The 23516-nt window shown below is 35.9% G+C and overlaps 1 protein-coding gene and 1 long non-coding RNA gene across 5 annotated transcripts in view; one reads left to right on the forward strand and one right to left on the reverse strand.

Annotated features, from left to right (window-relative positions):
• The window catches only part of LOC105466763 (annexin A10), a 78906-nt gene that overhangs the window by 16318 nt on the left and 39072 nt on the right, over positions 1-23516 (reverse strand). For all 4 annotated transcript variants that reach the window (XM_071092853.1, XM_071092849.1, XM_071092852.1 and 1 more), the window contains exons 4-6: positions 11898-12011; positions 10271-10361; positions 9233-9312 (exon numbers count right to left, since the gene is read on the reverse strand). In XM_071092853.1, the coding sequence (XP_070948954.1) occupies positions 9233-9312; positions 10271-10361; positions 11898-12011 (285 nt within the window). The remainder of the gene's footprint in view (positions 1-9232; positions 9313-10270; positions 10362-11897; positions 12012-23516) is intronic.
• LOC139362281 (uncharacterized) lies at positions 3203-17590 on the forward strand. The gene is made up of 3 exons (XR_011620843.1): positions 3203-6075; positions 9197-9335; positions 12666-17590. It is a non-coding gene; the product is annotated as an uncharacterized lncRNA (long non-coding RNA).

A 23516-nucleotide genomic window follows, 5' to 3' on the forward strand; every position in this document is an offset into this window, starting at 1 on the left:
CTTTCCCAATGTTCTGAATTTACTGATCGAAATCCTAAGTCAGTGGTTTCAAACTGAGGAGCCATTAATGTAGAAATGAGAAGCCAATAGAAAATCTTTGAACTATTTAACAATCTAAGAGAAGTCATACATTTTAGTAACAGTATAAATTATCATGGAACTTCTGATTTTCAAAGAGACTATTGTTAAAGGAGATTATATTAAGTTTTTTAATAGTTTGTTACCTCTGTTTTCTATTATGAGTTAAATAATCTGTATGAAATATGTATTATTGTATTTTTGTGTATTTTACATTTTAAGGAAAATGTACTGTGAAACTTTATAAGTATATATTAATGTTAAAGTAATAAAGTTAATTAATTTTATTAATTTTCCTTGGTTTCTTATGAAATGTAAGTCTTGATTCACCCACACTTTTTGGTATTCTATGTTGAAAGGAAAATATTACTATACTTAAAAGTTGTTCCAAGGTTAAATACTCATACATATATTTAATGTTCCAATTCTGGAAATCAAAGTTAAGAAGTAACACTTTTGGTGGAACCACAAACTGAAAAGAGTCTTGGGTCCTGAATCATGGTTTGGAGAAGAGCTTTATGCCTATTAGGAACCAAAAGCCTAAAACTCTAAGCTTAAAACACAAGCAATAAAATGGTGATTCTGTCCTGTCTGTAGTATACAGGATTAGCTTTTTCTATTAAGATAAATCTAGGAAATAAAGTTGTGTGTGGAAGCAATAGAAATCTGAGCTATTCATGTAATTCATAGAAATTTACAAGTGCTATGTTTTTTGAAAACTTTAATGAAATATATAAATAGGAAAATCAAATTAAAAATTCAAGTTGATGTTGTATTTAAAAAAGTAATAGTTCATCCTATACATTCAGAATCCAAATTAGGTAAAAACCAGTGATAAAATATTTAAAATATATGTATATCTATTCAAATATTATTATATATACAAATACTCATGTACACACCCTATCATTAATAAAGCATATTGTTTAATTTTAGGGAAAAAATAACTACAATTGAGAATAAAATCGATTGCACTATTATATCCAAAAAATCACCATTCATTGATTATTTTTTCCCTTGTGATTTATTTTCCCTCATGTTTCATTTTCGGAACTTGTGTTTTCCCCTGAAATACAAGAATGTTTGCTTTATAAAAATACACTGTGATCCTAATCCTTAGATGTCAGTTATTTTAGGTGGTTTATAGCTCAACAGCTCAACCTTTAAGGAGGTGCAGAATGCTAAGAGGGTTTGAGTTTTGATCGTTGACATTTTACCAAATAGAAGTAGAATTGGAGTGGAACCAAATGGGGTTGGAGGTAGGAGCAATACAATTCAACAGCATAGGTATAGTGCATCTAGGCCTGACTTCATGTCAGCCCTTTCATTAAGTAGACCTGTAATGTCAGGCACACCACTTAACCTCTCTAACCTTAAGTCTTCTCATCTCTAAGCAGAGGGGATATTGCCAGTTGGGTTTCTTGGGAAGCTGACTTTGAGACAGACATCAGCATATAGCCTGTTAATGATGGAATGTTCTTGGGATCAACACCTATGGGAGGGAGGGAACAGAGCAGGATCTGGCTGTGATGTAGTCCTAATGGAATTAAATGAAGTCCTTAGGAAAATAATTTTCTTCCTACTAAACAGCTTACTTTTTTTTTTTTTTTTTGACAGAGTCTTGCTCTGTCACCCAGGCTGGAGTACAGTGGCCTGATTTCGGTTCACTGCAACCTCCACCTCCTGGGTTCAAGCAATTCTTCTGCCTCAGCCTCTCGAGTAGCTCGGAATACAGGCGCATACCACCAGGCCCAGCTAAGTTTTGTATTTTTAGTAGAAATGGAGTTTCACCATATTGGCTAGGCTGGTCTTGAACTCCTGACTTTGTGATCCGCCCTCCTCGGCCTCCCAAAGTGCCATGATTACAGACATGAGCCAGCGTGCCCGGCCACATTTTTCTTAAATGAATTGAAATACATTTGTAGGTAGATATTAAAAAAATAAAAACTTGTTTGATGTTAGGATTTATAATGGTTTATAATGGAACTGTTGGCTTCACTCTGTTAGGGGTAATACCTGTGCCAAGAATCTCTGAGTGGAAACTGTTGCTTTAATTTATATTATTGTAGCAACATTATTGTAAAATTACCTTTTATTTTGAAAAAAATTTTTAATTAAAATTAATCTTATAAAATGCAAAAGTTAGAAAATATTCAATTGGCATCTTGTCAAGTGAGATTATTTTAAAATAGTAATTATTATTGCAAATGTATTTTTCTACAAATGACTTCAACTTCTGTTACAAATTAAAATGAGCTTATACCTACATTTTACCAGAAGCTTCAGTTTGTACTATGAAAAACCAAATTATCTTTTCTCCACTGACATGGATAAACCTGCAGATGAAAATCTTAGAATAGGATGATTTACTGAGGGTGGTGACATGGGAGTTTTATGAACTTTGCAGACAAACCACAGAAATCCAAATCAAACTAAGCCAAACCAAAACCGAACACAACAAAGCAAATTCTTGATATTAATTAAAATGTGATATAAAATTGAAATTTTTAATTGAAGGGTTGAATGAGCTTACTTGGTAATATGCCACATTTTCCAACTAATTTCTGTCAGCCCTTTCATTAAGTAGACCTGTAATAATGTCAGGCACACCACTTACCCTCTCTAAGCTTAAGTCTCCTCATCTCTACACAGAGGGGACGTTGCTAGTTGGGTTTCCTGGGAAGCTGCCTTTTAAATAGAGATCAGCATACAGCCTGTTAATTATGGAATGTTCTTGGGATCAACACCTATGGGAGGGAGGGAATAGAAACTGAACGATTTGAAAGACTCCGATCAGCCCAAATGACCAGTCTTTCTTCAATGTGGGAAAGGTAATACTTAGCTTCCTCAGCAGTTTTTTGTGGAAGATTGCTTTATTCCTAATGCAAAATTGACAATGGCTTGAGTGCATACATGTATGCACACACACAGACACACACATGCACACACAAAGGATAAAAAAGGATTAGAATTTGTATTGCTTAGCAATGAATGGCATTATTAGTTTAAATTATAAGTTTGTATTCCAGTCTGGCATATATATATATGTATATATATATATTCATTCTTTAATTGAATAATTGAAATTATATTTCAGATATAATTTACATGTTACAAAGTTTTAAATTATATTAAAACATTTTTAATTACAATAAGCACACATTAAAGGAAATTATATCCCCTGGGTTTCAACATGTTAATCCACTCCAAATGAGGAAAATAGCAAAATAAATAAGAAGAAAAAAAGGGAAAATAAGTATTAATTTAAACTTGCACACTGTCACTGATATTTTAGAGGAACAAGTTATCATTAAGAACCATTTTCTTTAACTATTTTCTGTATTCAGACTAGTTCTAGACAGGGTAGAAACAATTATTAACTTTAGCTTTTTGGCATGAAATGATATAACACTAACTTCAGAAATATAAAGTTATCTTTTTTACATATTTGTAGAATAGAAATTAGGAATCTCTTTAAACATTTAAAAATTGGCAATTTTGTGGGAAATCAGCCTATGGTATGGGTTTATTTTCCTGATTGATTGGGGAATTTTCTGCACTTGTTTCCTGACTTGAATGCTTCCTTACTTGAATGTTTCTTTGTTTCTGTTCATTCTGTGACAGGAGCTAAGACACCAAGAATTCAATGTAGCAGCACTCATTGCTAAAATGTGACTATTAAGAGATTCTGAGCAATAAAATAAAATTCTTCTTAATAGCCTTTTGCTGCCTAAATATATGTTCCTTTCCTTCTGGTGAATTTTCTCATAGTTTCTTGTATTCTTCAGCATATAGTAATAATACAATATACTGTACTAATAATACTATATATGCACGTATAATAGTACATATATATGTGCATATATAGTATTAGTAAATGTACATATATACTGCATTATTAGTACATAAATATACAGATATGTACATATATACATACCAATCAGGGTATGTCTGATTGATTTGATCAATACAAACTCAAAAAGAGGAATGGGATTATAGAAATTAAAGAAATGCTAAGAAGGAAAACTGGTTTTTATCTTGAACAAATCAAGTTCTCTTAAGTCACAAGTGAGGTACTCACCACAAATGAGTGGTAAATTATGTGCAATTTAAAAAACTTCCTGATCATCTCACATTCTGCTCAAAAATTTCCCCATGGCTCTTTCCTGGTTACAGGAACTCTTCTGTCTAGCATCTCTACCAGCTCTCTAATCAGAAAAACTTGCCCTATTCAACAAAAGCCCTTTGAGCCAGCAGATTCTCCAGCAGCACCTGTCTACTTATCCTGAACCACCCTTGCTTCCTCCTCTCATGTTTGCAAGTGATGCTAATTTTTCAGAATCCTGTTAAAGACACATCATATATGAAGTCTTCTTCTTTTACTTTATCCAGCATTGAATTTTATTCACTCAGATTTTCTCAACTATTTATCCTTCTTGCCATTTATTTCCAAAAAATATGAATTGCTTACCATGTATCATGTGCAGAGCTTAGTTATAAGTTACAAATTGGAATAAAGCTAGATTTTATGCATAGAGAACTCAGTCTAATGGGAAAGATGGATATGCAAACAGATTCAATATCACATGGTAAGACTATAATAGAAATGTGTATAAAAGGCTTAGAGGAAAGCAGTTCTCATAGAGTGGAAGAAGGCTTTGGAGAATAAATTCTTTGACAGGTCTGATGGGGAATTGTTAACTTCATTCCATACTAGCATTTTTGAAATTTGCTTTTGTTCTCTGTTGGAACAATTTTCTGTCTTAGTCCATTTGTGTTGCTAGAAAGGAATTTCTGAGGCTGAGCAATTTATAAAGAAAATGAGTTTATTTGGGTCACAGCTCTGCAGGCTGTACAAGAAGCGTGGCTGCAGCATCTGCTAATGCTGAGGGTTTCAGGCTGTTTCCACTCGTAATGGAAGGTGAAGGGGAGCTGGCATGTGCGGAGATCACGTGGTGAGGATAGAAAGCAAGAGCAAGAGGAGGAAAATGCCAGGCTCTCATTAACAACCAGCTCTCCTGGGAACTGATAGGGTGAGAACTTGCTCATTACAATGAGAATCAGCATCACGCTCTTCATGAGGGCTCCATCCTCATGACCCAAACACCCCTCGCTGGACCTCACCTTCAGCACTGGGGCTCACATTTCAACATGAAGTTTGGGGGACAGACGCATGCAAACTCTAGCAGAAGAAAAACTATGTTATATCGATAAATGTTTAGCTTCATATTTTAAAACATACTTAATGGCAAAAACAAAACAGAAGGAATAAAAAATTAAAATATAGCCTCATTTTTGGCCTTTTATTTGTCTCCTAGAAATGAATTATTAATGGTAGGATTAATTATATAGAAATATGATATATATGTAACATATTTCTATACATTTTATATAATAAAATGTTTTAATCTGATGTATTCAGATTAAAATTGCATATTTTTGCTCTTTATATATTTTTATTTCCTTTTTGATAATATAATAAACATCACTCTAAAAGTGAGATTAAAAGTAGGAACAAGATTATTGGAAATGGTGGCACAGTAAAGACATGTTCAAAAACATAAAGCATGGATACAAATACAAAGACATTTTCCTTTTTAAAGTATATTTAAGAAGGAATGCAGTGCATTTTGTGTTTTTTTTCCCTTTGTTTATATATGCTTCCCTTTTAGAAATTCTATTTGGGCCTAATATAGTCATCATCAAAAGTTTTCTATTTATTGACAAATATGTCTTTACCATCTTCTGTTACCCATTTGTATTTCTTGGTTGCAATGTTCAATTCTCTTTCACAGCTTTGAAATACACTGATTGGCAAGGCGTGGTGGCTCATGCCTGTAATCCTAGCACTTTGGGAGGCCGAGGCGGGAGGATCAAGAGGTCAAGAGACTGAGACCATCCTGGCCAACATGGTGAAATCGCATCTCTACTAAAAATAAAAAAATTAGCTGGGCTTGGTGGCGCGTGTCTGTAGTCCCAGCTACTCGGGAGGCTGAGGTAGGAGAATCACTTGAACCTGGGAGGCAGAGGTTGCAGTGAGCCGAGATCTCACCATTGCACTCCAGCCTGGGTGACAAGAGCAAAATTCCGTCTCAAAAAAAAAAAAAAAAGAAGTAGAAATACACTAATTACAGATTGTAAAACTCATTTCAACTTCCTTGAAGACAAATAACTTCACTACCCTTGATATTAAGTAGGCCTACTTGAATGAGGGTTTAGCCAATGATACTTGAGCAGAAATGGGTATGCATTGCAACAAGGCTCATAAACACTTCCATGAAGAAACCTCTATTCTCTTTCTGCTTCCCTGGGTTGAAGACAGACATGATAAACTTAAAAGCCAGTAGTAACGGTGGAAAGAGACCAAGTCTCTGGATCACTTCTTGGAAGGGAAATGCACTCTGATTGGTAGCACCTGTTCTGGTCTTCCTGTGAGCTTGAGAAATGGCATTTACTTTATGCTTTTAGTCATCTATTACAAGAAAGAGATGAGCTCAGTAAGTAACTGGCTAGTTTGCAAGCAGACACACAAGGGAGAAGAGAAAAAGTTTAGAAATTTGGTGCCTTGAAGAGTTAGAAAGAGAAACCACTTACTGATTCCAAGCAATGTAAGCTGAGACTTGAAGAGGTTTTGAAAAGTAAGGGTCTTTTATGACTCAGCCCTCTAGTAATACCCGGCCAGTTTTACTTTCTGAGAGATCCTTCAAGGAAATGTTTTTGAGTTGTGAAAATAAAAAAGGCATAAATGAGGGAGCAGGGATGCAAAGTCATACTGTAGAAATATATCTAGGAAAGAACTTTGCATGCGGTTAAGTGGTAAATGGACCTAACCAAAAGCAAGTAGATCACAACTCTTCTAAGTTTTTAAGAGAGCCTCATTTTCAAAGACATTACAAACCCAGATTAAAGAAACATTGATAACGTACGCTATAAACAAAATGTGAGGACTCTAAATTTGCCAAAGTTGAGCTGCTATGAAAGTGGTACAACCTTCAAGGATATAGAGAGGCTTCTAGACTTATGATGGGGTTACATCCTGATAAATCCATTGTAAATTAAAATATCCCAAGTCAAAAATGCATTTAATACACCTAACCTATTGAACATCATAGCTTAGCCTAGCCTACCTTAAATGTGCTCAGAACACTTGCAACAGCCTACAGTTGGGCAAAATCATCTAACATAAAGCCTATTTTACAATAAAGTGTGTTACATATCTCACATAATTTATGGAATATCAACTATTATGTGAAAATTGCAGTACTTTTGCACCATCATAAAGTAGAAAGGTACCATGAAGTAGATAAGTCAGACCATAAAAATTCAGGGACTGAGGACTGTCTGTTCTCCAAAGCACCTCTTCAGATAAAGACAAGCAGGATAAAGGACAGGGAAGGACTTCTCAGAGTTTATCAACAGTAGCCACAGAAAAGTTTAGATTAAAAACAAATCCGAGAATTCATGGAGACAGTTGACACTGGAGTAGTTCAGAGAAAAGGGAGAAAGAATAGACAATGATCTATCTTGTATTTTCATCTGGTGATTGTAACTCCTCGCCTAAGAGTGTGGGGCTCTGGGTTCCTGAGGGCTTTAGGCAGGATTCTCACTCTAGTTGCCTCCACCTGGATTATAGACCTTTCTCTCTCCTCGGTCCTACTCTTCCAGCTTTGTTCCCACTAAAAAGGCTTTCATGTATTCTTTTCTAATTTCATGTTCCCATGTACGAAATTCTATCGACTTCTTGGTTTTAGTGAAATTCTTTGGTGTCTACTAATTCTTTGCTAACTACTATGCCTTTGATGTGTAAAGGAAAGGTTTGGGGGTTTAGAAACTCTTGTTTCATTTCAAACACACACACATGCACACACACACACACGCATACGAAATGCAAAACCAAACAAAAATTCCAGCTTTTAAGACATTTTCCTCAACTGTGGCCTTCGAGTTTCTCTTTTAGAAATTAAGAGCTGAACACTGATTCTCTCTCTTTGCATTCCTGAGTGCCTTTGTTAAATAGGATAGCAGGTATATTGGAGAATATGTATAAAACAGGAGATAATTATATCTTTAAAAATATTGTTTGTATTACAATGCTAATATGTGGAATATTTTCAAGAAATAGTCATTAAATGGAAATATATATCATTTAGTCAGTACAGAAACATAAATGATAAAATCTATTTTTAACTTAATGTTTCTTTTTGGTAATGTATAATACCATAGAATTTTTATAGGCTGCATTGAAGATCATATGCTGGCTTTCAGAGTCTCTACCATTCAACCAAATTCTGGATTTCTACTTATTAGCTCTTTAGACAATCATAGAGCTAGAACTTTATACATTTTGATTATTCTTTTCTGAAGTACTTATGAGAATATTTTTAGTGTTTTGTTATTAAATGAGAAAATTGTTTCTCTCCTCACACAGTACTAGGCACATTGTAGGAGCTCAGAAATGTTAGTGTGCCCTAAACTCATGTAGCAGTTTTAATAATGAAATTATTTCTAAGGCTGGGCATGGTGGCTCACACCTGTAATCGTAGCACCTTGGGAGGCTAAGGCAGGCAGATCACCTGAAGTCAGGAGTTCGAGACCAGCCTTGCCAACATGGCAAAACCCCATCTCTACTAAAACTACAAAAATTATCTGGGTGTGGTGGCACGTGCCTGGACTCCCAGCTACGTGGGAGGCTGAGGCAGGAGAATCACTTGAACTCAGGAGGGGGAGGTTGCAGCAAGCTGAGATCATGCCACTGCACTCCAGCCTGGGCGACAGAGCGAGACTATCTCAAAAAAAAAAAAGAAAGACATTATTTCTAATTAGAATTATTAATTTTAACTGTAATATTTTTAATCTTTCAATTTTCTCAGAATATATAATTAATTATACATATGTTATACATACATGTATATTTATAATGTCTTTAGAATATATTTTTAATTTTTTGAAAATAGAGCTGATGCATTATCCATACTTGTCTTTAACAACTTAAATTTCTAGTTGAGTACTTTGAACATGGCTTCAGTAACTGTTACTACACAGAATTTACTGTTGAACTGTAATATACTGGAGTTTTCTGTTCTTTTCTTTTTGCAATGACATATACCTGTTTTCTTAGAGAGTGCAAAGTGGTGTAAATTTTGGAATGCTATACCTGGACCAAGTTCATGAGAGTATCTCTGAAGTGTCCCGAGGTCTCTGAATAAATGTCCTCTTGGAGGTTATTGCTGTATTCTGCATAAGGAAACACATTAAAGGTATGATTTATTATGGAACTATATATCAATGTGTTTTGAATAAGTTAATGTTATTTCCCAGTTGTGAGTACAAAGTCCAGGAAATGTAGTCCACCTGTTGACATTTCTTTGTTAATAAACTGTCTGCCAAAGAATTCTGTCACCTAATGGTAACATAAGCATAGGACTGTTTTTTAAAAATCTTTATTCCAAAATTGAAAAACAGGATCGAGAGTCATTTCACATTCTCTGATTCTCAAAATACAGTGTTATGCATTCTATTTCCATAGACTGCTGCCCAGCCCAACACATTTTCTAAGTGCTTCATCTCATTTTAACATTTTAATGAAAGTTCTGACTTTATTCCCTTCAGAAAAGTCTTGTTTTTGTTTGAATGCAATAAAGATGACTGTCCGCAACATTTTTTTGACACACAGTGTCACAGAGTACATAATGCAATGGAACTTAAGGCATTATACCTTTTTGAAAGTGAAAAGAGTTACCCTTTCTACTTTTGAAACGTATAAAAATCTGCTTTTGCGGTAGATTACAGGAACGTGAAATTTATGTAAAGCGAAGCAGATGTATTTGTAGAATTCACTGAGCCATTATTGTACTTTATTTTTTCTATATGCTGGGTCTTTCCTGGGTAAGAGATGAAATACGCCCTGAATTCAAGTGTGGGGCACTTTCCTGTCTTAATGAAAACATTCACCTTATAGAGATTTGTAATGATTTTCCTGGAAAATTTGCTTAGCTTGATTGTCTAGGGAACTGTTTCATTTTTAGTGCACTAATAATCAATTTTACCTCATGAGTTAATTGGTCCTCAGTGAATCCTATGTTAAATGTAAGAATGTCTTAGATAATTCTTCAAAATACAGAAACTGGAATATTCAACGTGTTATAAAGTTCATATATGTGTAAAATACATTCACATATGTATATTTCCTTACGCAAGCAGTAGGCTTCTCGCATCTGGAAAAGTTCTCCATTTGTTCTTGAAGCTAGTATTTCAATGAGGCAGTTCTCATCAGTGCCTACTCCCTAGAGAAAGGAAAAAAAGAGATAAATGTAAGGATATTCTTATTGGGAGTAATAGCGCACCTTTTGTACATGAAAGGGATACAGCATTTCCAGTGTTTTGAGAGGTGGCAGGGGAAAGGAAGTTGTTTGGGATGAAGGTAGGCACAATCTTAGTTCCAACTTTGCCATTTACTACCTATTTCATCCTGAAGAATTAATATTATCTGAAGGAAACTCTGTTTCTTCATTTAGAATACAACAGTATGAGCATTTCTAAACAATGCAGAGGAAGACATGTTCAAGCAATGCTCATGGCACTGAGCATTTCCATTTGCTGTTGAAATGATATTTGATATTCCATTTGCTGCTGCAATATTAATTCTTTAGCAGGCTGACATTAGCATACAGGTTTTCTAATTTGCCAAGAATATTTTAAGGACCTGTGGCTGCCTCTCTAGATGTGGAATTTTGTACAATTTGCGTAAATATTTCGAAGGACGCTTTCTGTGGTCTCTTGCAGACATATGCACATATTGGTCTGTGAAAGTGATCTAAAGACAACACACCTTTTTTAGGAAAGCCTCAGAAATCCTTAGCATTCTATGAAATATTGATAAAATACACTTGTTTAATCAAACAGCAACATATAACTTTATTTTTAAAATAATTTTTAGATATGTAATTTTGCAAGAGGTAGGAATTGACATGCAACGTTTGTTAAAAGCGATTAGTTAAAATTCATATACTTTTTGTACAATGCCTATTTGGATCAGTAAATATGATGGCCAAAATCCATGTCCTTTAATTTTTTCCTGTTGCCTCTTTTCTGTCACACATTGTTCACAGATTGTGGTAATCTGGTCATTGGCAAGCATCACACTGGAATGATTTCAACAGTTCTGCAGGTGTTTAATATCTGCATTTGGAAAGAAGTAAAGCCAAGGCCCTCTTTGTTCCCTGTCCCTAGCCAACAAAATCTGTAAAAAATCCACAGTCAACTTATTTCATGGAAATGACTTTCCTTTAAGAAACACTGATTCTAATTCTTCCGAATTAAAATTTTTATACATTTAAGAAAAAAAAAAAACTGTTTCTATAAAGAATGAGCTTCAGGTCATATGAAGAAAATATAAAGACGTCATCTATATATTGTCCCTGATTCAATATCTTCTTTTGACTTAATCAAACTTTTACAAATAATGTAACAAGAGTCACATCATTTTTAATACATTCTCCTCAATATAGGAATATATACTCAGGGACCAATCTGAATAGCCCTGGAGGCTTGTTCCCTTTTCCTTGTTGGAGGTCAGCCTTGGGGCTGGTTCAGTAAGTTTGTGACTCTGTACAACAAAAGAACAGGTTGATCCCAGCCACTGAGCCTGGGAGGCTCCAGCTTCCTAACAAGGCCACTTCCCTTGACCACAACATTTCCATTGTTACATCGTTGCTTAGATATTCCCTCCCCTCTCCTTGATCATATAAGTATGTAGGAGCATCACAATTGAAATACTGGCCTGTACTTGCTACAGGTATATTTTTGGATCAGATCACTACCTTCATGGCATGCCAGAGCTCATGAGCATCATACAGTGGTGGTGGGTACATGAGGCCAACCATCACATCTTTGAAGTGATCTGAAAGCTGCTCCTTCAGATCCCCAATCAGGTCCTGTGGAGGAAAAAGTACATATTTTTATTGTATGTCACCAAATTTGCAAGAGAAATGAGATAATGGCAGAAAGTTTTTAAATATTTTCTTTTCCATGTCATTTAATAATAGCAGAATAACAAGTCTGATTCTCATGTATATGTATGCATTACATGAGATGATGAACTTGAAAATTATTGATTTAATTTCACCCCTGCATGACATAGCTTATGCACATTGCAGTCATTTGAACATAGAATGATTTTCTTTTTCCAACCCCAAACTCCAGCTCCTCTTTTGATCTCATTATGAAAATATGTAAAAGTTAAACTTAAAAACATTTAATTGGGGTCTTTAGTTTTCTTGTGGAATTACTGAAACATTAGTCCTTAAAGAAAATATGCACTTTATTTTATCATTGCAATAGTCTCTTTTAGCAGAAGTCCCTGGTTATACTATTGCCAAACAGCTTATGTAAATTCATTAAGTAGTCTGAGAACTTTCTTCAAATAACAAGCAATATAATTTTAAATATTGAAAGTCAAACACTAAAGAGAAATACATGCATGCTAAATGCTTGTGCTATGAAAACTGACAAAAATATTTTGCATTTTATTTCAAAAATGTAAAGCAGAATTTAAAAATACATATGCTCTTCCTATACACCAACAACAGGCAAGCCAAGAGCCAAATCATGAATGAACTCCAATTCAGAATTGCTACAAAAGGAATAAAATACCTCAGAATACAGCTAACAAAGGAATTGGAGGATCTTTTCAAGGAGAGCTACAAACCACTGCTCAAAGAAATCAGAGATGACACAAACACATGGAAGAACATTCCATGTTCATGGACAGGAAGAATCAATATCATGAAAATGGCCATACTGTTCAAAGTAATTTATAGATTCAATGCTATCCCCATTAAACTCCCATTAACATTCTTCACAGAATTAGAAAAAACAAGTATTTTAAAATTCGTATGGGACCAAAAAAAGAGCCTGAATAGCCAAGTCAATCCTAAGCAAAAAGAACAAAGCTGGAGGCATCACACTACCCAACTTCAAACTATAATACAAGGCTACAGTAATCAAAACAGCATGATATTGGTATAAGAACAGACACACAGACAAATGGAAGAGAAGAGAAAACTTAGAAATAAGACCACACACCTACAACCATCTGATCTTTGACAAACCTGACAAAAATAAACAATGGGGAAAATATTCTCTATTTAATAAATGGTGCTGGGAGAACTGTCTAGCTATATGCAGAAAACTGAAACTGGACACCTACCTTCCTTATGCTGCATACAAAAATTAACTCAGGATGAATTAAAGACTGAAATGTAAAACCCAAAACTATAAAAAACCTAGAAGAAAATCTAGGCAATACCATTGAGGACATAGGCACAGGCAAATATTTCATGATGAAAACTCCAAAATCAATTGCAACAAAAGCAAAAAATTGACAAACGGAATATAATTAAACTAAAGAGCTTCTGCACAGCAAAAGAAACTATCATCAGAGTGAACAGACAGCCTACAGAATGGGGGAAGTTTTTGTAATCTATCCATCTGACAAAGGTCTAATAACCAGAGTGAGTCTGCAAAGAACTTAAGCAAATTTACAAGAAACAAACAACCCCATTAAAAAGTGGGCAAAAGACATAAACAGACACTTCTCAAAAGAAGACAGACATGCAGCCAACAAATACATGGAAAGAAGCTCAACATCACTGATTATTAGAGAAAAACAAATCAAAACCACAGTGAGATATCCCACCCCAGTCAGAATGGTGATTACTAAAAAGTCAAGAAACAACAGATGTTGGTGAGGTTGTGGAGAAAATGGAACACTTTCAAACTCTTTTTGGGCATGTACATCAGTTCAACCATTGTGGAAGACAGTGTGGCAATTCCTCAAAGACCTAGAGGCTGAAATACTATTTGACCCAGCAATCCCATTACTGGGTATATGCCCAAAGGAATAAAAACCATTATATTAATATTATAAAGATACACGCATGCATATGTTCATTACAGCACTATTCACAATAGCAAAAATATATAATCAGCCTAAATGCCCATCAATCATAGACTGGATAAAGAAAATGTGGTAAATATATGCCATGGAATACTATGCAGCCATTAAAAAGGCATGAGATTATGTCCTTTGCAGGGACATGGATCGTTGGAAGCCAGTATCCTCTGCAAAGTAACACAGGAACAGAAAACCAAACACTGCGTGTTCTCACTTACAAGTAGGAGCTGAATGATGAGAACACATGGACACATGGATGGGAACAACACACACTGGGGCCTGTCAGGAGCAGGGGTAAGGTGGGAAGGAGAGCATCAGGAAGAATAGCTAATGGATGCTGGGCTTAATATCTAGGTTATAGGTTGACAGGTGCAACAAACCATCGTGGCATATGTTTACCTATGAAATAAACCTGCACATCCTGCACATGTATCCCTGAATTAAAATAACATTTGAGGGAAAAAATATATATATATGCTCAATTCATTTTCTGTAGAGTTACCAAGATATCTGAATGATGTTTAAAATAATCTCTCACTAAAGTGTGTAAAGCATATTCAGTTTTATTAAAATCATGCAATACTTCAGTTCTGAGGTGGTTCAATACTAGAATTCAAGTAAAAGATTCCACATTGAAATAACAACAAAATAGTCCTAATTTTCGTTTTATTTGGCATAATCCAACAACACCTTTCATATACTGTGGATTTTCTTTTTTAGTAGATGAAAGCATTATAAGAAGAGAGAAAATACAAAGTACCAATATTGAAAGTGTAAGAGTTGTGTGTATGTATACTACAGACACTAAAGGTTAAAATGAAAATATTATAAACAAATTTATGCCACTGTATTTTAAAATTTAGTTGAAATAGACAAATTCCATGACAAATACAAATTATCAAAATAGCTGAAGCATAAAAAGAAAATTTAGATTGCCCAATGTTAATTAAATAAATTGAATTTGTAGCTAATGCTCCCGCCTATCCCTAGACCCAGGTGGAACCACTGATGTAATCTATCAAGCCCTTATGGAAGGAGAAAAGTAAATCCTACACAAAATCTTGAAGAAATTAGTGGATGATAGATTTCTCAATTTACTTTATCTGGCCAGCATTGCCATAATACAAAAATTAAAATAAAAACTTCATAAGAAAGTTGCAGACTGATATCCCTTATAAACCTAGACACAAACATATGTATTCAAATATTTATAAAGCACATCTAGTACTACATAAAAATAATGACACGTAATGAGCAAGTAGGGTTTATTCCAGGAATGCAAGATTGGTTTGCATTTGAATATTAATCAATGTAAATTTCCATTTTAGCAGTATAAGGAGAAAAGGTACATGATGATATCAATAGAAGTAGTGTGTTAGTCCACTTTGTGTTGCCATAAAGAAAAACCTGTGGCTGGGTAATTTACAAAGAGGTTTAATTGTCTCATGGTAGGCCAGGTGTAGTGGCTCAAGCCTGTAATCCCAGCACTTTGGGAGGCTGAGACGGGCGGATCATGAGGTCAGGAGATTGAGACCATCCTGGCTAACACGGTGAAACCCCGTCTCTACTAAAAAATAAAAAAAACTAGCCGGGCGAGGTGGCGGGCGCCTATAGTCCCAGCTACTCGGGAGGCTGAGGCAGGAGAATGGCATGAACCCGGGAGGGGGAGTTTGCAGTGAGCTGAGATCCGGCCACTGCACTTCAGCCTGGGGGACAGAGCGAGACCCTGTCTCAAAAAAAAAAAAAAAAAAAAAAATTGTCTCATGGTTTTGCAAGCTGTACAAGAAGCAGGGCAACAGTATCTGCTTCTGGTGAGGCCTCAAGAAGCTTACAATCATGGCAGAAGGCAAAGGGGGAGCAAGAGCTGGAGGGAGGAGCTGCCAGGCTCTTTAAGGAGAATTCATTACTGATGGAAAGAGTTCTTCATGAGGAATCCGCTCCCATGACCCAAACACCTCCCTTGGGGCCCACCTCCAGCAGTGGAGGTCACATTTCAACATGAGATTTGGAGAGGACACATATCTAAACCAAATAATGTAGCAAAAGAGTTTGAGAATGTTTAGCACACAATCATAAAAAAAATTCTTAGCAAAGAAAGAAGGAATCTTTCTCAAACTGATAAAGGGCATTTACAAAATTTCTACAGGGAAGAGGACACCAGTGAAAAACTAAATGCTTATCCTGTAAGATGGAGAACAAGGCAAGGATGTCTGCTCTTACTGATATATTCTATTTGAATTTGTACTAGAGCTATATACTTAAAAAGAAAAGCCAAAACTCTAAATCTTCTAGAAGAAAGTATAGGAACAAATCTTTGCAACTTGGTGTAGACAAAAAAATCTTACGTGATACATAAAAGAATAAACAATATATGAAACAATGATGAATTTAACTTCTTTGAAATAAAAACCTTAAATTTTTGAAAGAAACTTTTAAGAAAGTAAAAGCGAACCACAGCTGTCACTTCACATATTTGACAAAACACTTGTGCCCAGAAGATATAAGAAACTCTTAAAACCCAATAAGACATTCTGATGAAAACATGGACAAGACCTTTCAACTAGAACTTCACCAAATAAAACATACAAATTGGGAATAAGCCTGTGGAATGTTTAAATGTTTTCATGCTTAAAACATTAGTCATTAGACTAATGGAAATTAAAACCATCATGAGATACCACCACATATTCTCTAGAGTGGCTACAGTTAAAAGACTGATATTACCAGGTGTTGGTAAGGATGTGGATCATTTGGAACTGTCATCACTGATGAGAATGTAATATATTGCAACCACCTTAGCAAACTCTTTTGTAGTTTCTCATGAGTTTAAACATATATTTAAAAACAATCCATCAAATCCACTCCTCAGTATTAACCAACAAAAACAAACATTGATAAACCCAAAGAACATGAATATTTATAGCACATTTATTCATAATAACCCCAAATTGAAAAGGAATGTCCATCAACAGGTGAATGAATAAACAAATATTGGTATATATATGGGATAGAAAAATACTCAGCAATAAAAGTACACACATAGCTTCACAAGTGAATCTTAAAAACATTATTCTGAGAAAATGAATCTAGACACAAAAGAGCACATATGACATGACTATATTTATATTAAATTCTAGAAATATCAAAATTTCATCTGTAAAGACAAGTAGAAAGCAGATCAATGGTTTCTTTCAGCAGGAGGATGTCAGGAGATGGGCTGCAAAGGAACAGGCACAAAGTCTGGAGGTATTAGAAATGCTCTATACTGGCCAGGCGCAGTTGCTCATGCCTGTAATATCAGCACTTTGGGAGGCTGAGATAGGTGGATCATGAGGTCAGGAGTTCATGACCAGCCTGGCCAAGATGCCGAAAGCCCGTCTCTACTACAAATACAAAAATTAGCCTGGCGTGGTGGCAGGTGCCTGTAATCCCAGCTACTTGGGAGGCTGAGGCAGGAGAATCGCTTGAACTCAGGCAGCAGAGGTTGCAGTGAGCCAAGATTGCACCACTGCACTCTAGCCTGGGTGACAGAGAAAGACACCGTCTCAAAAAAAAAAAAAAAAAAAAGAAAGAAAGAAATGCTCTATACCTTGATTGTGCTGTGTTCAAACTGCATCAACATAAATGAATTTTATTTTATAGAAATTGTATTCAATATTCTGAATTTTTAATTTTAAAATGTTATTTTGGTATTTATAATGTGTTTTTTTAATCTTCAGTTTATTCACTTCTTTCAAATGTATATGCCATACCACTTGATCACTGGTTTCAAGTTATTTATCAGGTAATTTAGTAGTTTTAGCATTTTTTCCACGCTAGTGTACCTTAGAAAAAATATGAACTTCATCATTAATATTGGTGCCCTAGGGGAATGATTCTTTAATAGGACTGGGGATAGAGATGACATGAGAATCCTAGGCAAGAGGAAGAGTTTGTAAAAATTATTCAAAATTAATAGAGTCTCCTGTTTGGAGGCCAGGTGTTTTTCCCTTTACTCCAGCTAAACATCACCAGGATGGATAAAAACGAGAAATACGTACTTAAAAGCAAGGTGGTCACCTACTGTATATAAACTAAGGGCCAACTTGAGAGAGACCCTTAAGGGCAAGGCAACTTACAGAATTGTATGAATGTATAAATGAGAGATATTATTCATAAAATGAAGGTTCATGGAAAGCCTAGTTGTGAGGTAAGCCTTGAACGATGAAGTGGGATTTGGTCAGGCAAAGGCATAGGAGGTACCAACAATAAATAATGTTTCGCTACAGAGAAGGTACTGTTCTGGGGAGAGTAAAACGTGCATGTGAAGTATACAGCTAGCTTCCAATACATGTTGGGTTGATTTGAAATCCGAATATTTCCAAAGAGACTTTGGATGTCCTTGTAGTGCAAAGGGTATATCCTGAGGCCCCAATAATGGAAAGTTGAGTAGGCCAGGCAGAAGAGTGTGATGATTATCATAACAACCAGCATTTACTGAAGACTTAATATTTGCCAGACAGTATTCTGAATATTAGAATAACCGTAATAATTTATTACAAGAACTCTGTGAGTTAGGAACTGTATTCATTCCACTATGTAGACAAGAAAATCAGGCACACAACGGTGACATAGCTAGCACCATAGGAAGCCACTAATTACATGCCACCAAAGTGATGAACACAGCAAATAGGTGGTACCTGTGGCATGTTTTAGGCATTCTTTAATAAATCTGGTGGCAGTGCGTTGAAGGTTTGAATGCAAGTGGATCAATTCAATATACTTTTATCTCTACAGGATAGTGGCACTTGACAGTTGATAGAAAGGTAGAAACATTAAAATGATCATCTCTTCCGTGAACCTTCTTCTATCCCTAAGTGAAGTTGATTATTTCTTCGTCACCACTGCTTTATCTTTGCATTTATTATATTTCGAAGACCACATTATATGATAAATATATGTGCATATTTCCCCCAAAAGTCTATCAGGGCATGGACTTTCTCACAAATTCTTCAAAATTCAGCATCTAGCTCTAGCAAAGTACTGAGTGCACAAAATATGTACAGTACAGTGTATAAATAATACATAAATGAATGTATAAGCAAATGAAAGAATAATGGATGAATGTGGATAAAGAAAAACTTAGTAAAGGATAAAAAAGGCAATGTTCAAGCTGAAGATGATGCAAACATTGCAAAAGTTTGTTATTTAACCTTTAGTCACATTTCTTTGATCACTACTCCCACCCCACACGTGTATCACAACATATTTCTTCCCTTTACATATTATATTTTTATAGTAATACTGAACTGTAGACTGAGATTAGTAGTGCCACTAGATGGCGCCTGTATCTTTGTTTTTATCTCAGGCGCGCGTGCGTGTGTGTGTGTGTGTGTGTGTGTCTGTGTGTGTCTGTGTGTGTGTGTGTACATAGCTATACTTACAGTGAACTAATTTTTTAAAAAGTATATATATATAATTTTAGGAAAATAAACAATATCAGATATCATCTAATGTTAGAATGTACAGGTTCTGGAGGTAGGATGTTTAGGCTTGAATCCTCACAGTGCAAAATACCAGCTGTGAGATTCCAAATATGTTCCTTAACTTGTTTGTGTCTGTTTCCCAGTCTGCAAAGTGAAAATAATCACAGCATCTGCCTCACAGGGTTGATATAAAATGTTAAAAGATTTAATTCAGGTAAAATTCTGAAAATATTTTATGGCATATTATAGGCATCAATATATGTCTTTCCAACCCCACAAAACCTCAAGTAACTTGTTGCAAATAAAACATGGTTAATTAGTGTCAATGCCAACACTAGGTTGTTTACCTCTCTCCCGTCCCCCATCTTTGTCTGTCTCTCTTCACCTCACAGTTTCCTGTATTTCTTGCAACTTTTTCTATATCCCAAGCTTGTCCAACCTATCTTATTTTGTTGTTATTGTGGATTTTTTTTTTCTTTAGCTTTTCGCAGCTTGAAGCCATGCTTTTTAGTTTCTCTCTCTAGTGATAAGCAGAAAAGAGGAATGGGGAAGGGCCTTTACTGGCCCAACCAGAAACAGAAACTGAGAACCTGTAACTGTATTTTTCTCCCTAGATACCCCTGCTATGTCCGATTGTCCATGGATTCTATTGTCTCCAACTTACAAATCTATCTAGAAACTGATGAATTGTTACTGCTTTTACTGTTACAATCCTTACCCAGCTCACCATTATCACTCTCCTTTGTTAAGATAATAGCCTCTGGGTGGGCACAGGGGTGTGTGCCTGTGTTTTGGGAGGCTGAGGCCGGCGGATTGCTGGAGCCCAGGAGTTCAAGACCAGACTGGACAGCATGGAGAAGCCCTGTCTCCACAAAAAATGCCAAAAACTTGCTGAGTGTGGTGGCATGCACCTCTAGTCCTAGCTACGTGGGAGGATGGCCTGAGCCCTCAAGGGTGAGGCTGCAGTGAGCTGCGAATGTGCCATGGCACTCTAGCCTGGTGACTGACTGTGAGACCTTGTCTCAAAAAGTATATATAAAATATTAAATAAGCCCTATGAGTTATAGTTGATTTACATAAAATATATTTTATATAAACAGAATTGCTGGGTGGCTATATATATATATAATTTACTATTTATTATATATATAAAATAGCCTCCAAGTGAGTTTCTCCTCTGTCCTTGTACCTTGCAGTCTCCGTCAACACCCCTGAAAGTGTGATCCTGGGAAAATAAAAATCAGATTAGTTACTCCTCTGCTCAAAATGTTTTCTCTCACTCCACACTCCAAAGTGAACTATACCATTGTTTTATACAGTTGATCTTAGAAGAAAATGAACACTCAGAGTGTTTTATTCCCATGTAAATGACAAAGTCCTTACATGGTCAGCAAGATACATGATCTCTTCTTGGTAACTTTTGTGACTTCATCACCTACAATTCTCCTTGCTCCTGATTTCTCTGCTCTGGCTACAGTGGGCTGCTTCTTGAACCTGGAACAGCAGACCTGCTGGAGTCAGGGCCTTTACTTTTGCCCTTCACTGTGCCTTAATGTTCTTCCCCTAGGTATTCACAGGGCCCACCCCCTCTGCTTTCTTAGTGAAGCCTGCCCTATTTATCCTATTTCAAATTATACCCCATCTCCCAACACTTCCTGTATTTCTCACTTGGCTTCTGCTTTTTTCCAAAGCATTTATTGCCTTCTATGCATGATCTCTCCCACCCAGGTAGAGCAGGCAGAATGCAAGCTCCACCATGCAGAGCTGTTGGTCTGTTTTCTTCACGGCTATTTCCCCAGCCCATAGAACTGTGCCTGCGACATGGTAATCACTTACAATATAGGTACAAAATGAATGAGTGAATGAGGACTACTTGTGGTTCAACAATTATTTGTTTGGAGTCATTCTTGGCAATTTGGACATAAATAAGTGAAGGTCCTTATCATCAAGCAGTTTTCTTCAGTGGAGAGAAATACAAGGATTACAATTAAATTACAATACAAAATTTGGTAAGTGCTATAGTAATGGGAATAGCAGGCTATTATCAGGACACTGGAAGAAAGTGTTACTTTCAGTTGGGAAGATAAATATTGAATAATATGTTTAAATAACTAAACATTGCAAGTTCAGAGTGGAGCCTTCAAATAGGTTCTCTAATTAGAGTATTACATTCTCACTTGGACTTATATACATACACTGCTTTTCAAATGCAACCTTTGGAGCGTGACTTTCCCCAGCCTGCCTGCCTCTGCTTTCCTGTTTTCTGAAGACTTGCCCTAAAGCAGACTCTGCTGGAATCACAGCTTGGCCTTACATTAAGCTAATGAGTACTTGCTTTGCAAATTGAGCTGTTGTGTTGCCAATGAAACTGCAGACTACCCCTGCTGCAGCTACTCTAACCACTCCATTTAAATTAAAAATAAAATGGCATTTTCTTATTTCTTATTCATCTTACCTTTATTTTATTATGGATAAACAGGGGCAAGAAATAGAAGTAAGACTAGCGTTTTTCTTGTCTGAATATGCTCAGGGGAATAGTTTCATATGCTTTTCACTTATATGGCTTTTTCTATGATTATTTAAAATGTTATTTGCTGTTTAAATATCAATGATGCATGCTGTATAAAGTGAAATTTACAATTTGTCTTAATTCTATCTCCCTCCCCCAGTGGTCACTATGTAAATACTTGCATAATTTTATATTATATTGAAAAATTAAAATGAAATCCTAAGTCCCTCAACTTCCTGGCCAAGGGGGCCCCAGAGCAATCTTGAAAACTGAGTTCCTAGCAAAGATGGGATGGAAGGTAGAATACACCTTATGATACCCCCTCTCTAGCTCACTGCCTTTTCTTTCCTAAGAGTTAACCAGAAACCAGCCCTTTGGAAAGACTGACTCCACCCCTGATATCAACCAACCCTCTTACACTGCCTCTCCTTTTTGTGATTTAGACAAAACAACCAGCCAGCGTTCTTTCCTGGCTAGAGACCACCGACCACTGAGTGGTTCTGGCCAGTCTACGGAGGATGTGCAGTGAGGGTTTTCTGACACCTTCAGTGTCAGAGGGCTGAACAGTCCACCCTTGCAACATGCTAACACCACCATGTTTTGAACACGGGTCCTGTGCAGAGGTGTGAAGCTTAACTGCGCATGTGCATGTTTCTCCGTTCATAAATATTCATGACTCCTAGAACTCACTGAATATGTATATTCAACCACCCTGTTCCGCATACATTCCTGTCTTATTTCTGGCTATCAAAGTGTCTGTTTCCAGTTTTGGGCAGGAGATCATGCTTTCCAGCCTGTCAGAATGGCCACCCTGCAGGCTACAACCTTTCGTAAAAAATAAAGCTTCCCTTTCCAAATTCATGAACCTTGTTATTCTTCAATTGACAGTATTATAAAAATGTTTGTGCAAGTTGCTTCGTCACTTTGCAGTGGTAAGAGAATATTCTTTTGAATAACTTCATTTTACAGATATTTTTGCAGTTTACATTATGATTTAATTTTCAATGAAATTTGGGTTATTTTTTTTTTGGTCTCATAATAATGATAATACTTTGGTCTTCTAGACACATATAGTATATTAAAGCTAAAACTCTCCCCTTTCAAATACCTGATAAAAAGTAACAAAAATACTTTTAACAGTATACATGATTTCAGAAGAAAGAGAAACAGCTTGATGTAAAAATCAGGGAAAAAATGAAAACCAGAAGATAAGCAAGTGAGCTGACCTTGGAGATGATCCTGCAGGTGACTGGGGAAAGTAGAGGTTGGTTTTGAGAACTATTTGGTTTGAGCTTTAATGCCTAATTTACGGCACTCTATGAAGAGAAAAGAACATTTACTGGGCAACGCAACACAGGGAATTAAATGTGAAACCTCCCATATGAGGTTGCTATCCCCAAAGGGTTGTATCCTCAGGAGCAGAGTGAACTAGAAGAAAATATCATTCAGCATTGAAAGATTGGCAGAAAGCTCATGCTTACCACTCATTGCCTGGGCTTTGAGTAGGAGA

This window comes from Macaca nemestrina, chromosome 3, assembly GCF_043159975.1.
Source record: "Macaca nemestrina isolate mMacNem1 chromosome 3, mMacNem.hap1, whole genome shotgun sequence".
Taxonomy (NCBI): Eukaryota; Metazoa; Chordata; class Mammalia; order Primates; family Cercopithecidae; genus Macaca; species Macaca nemestrina.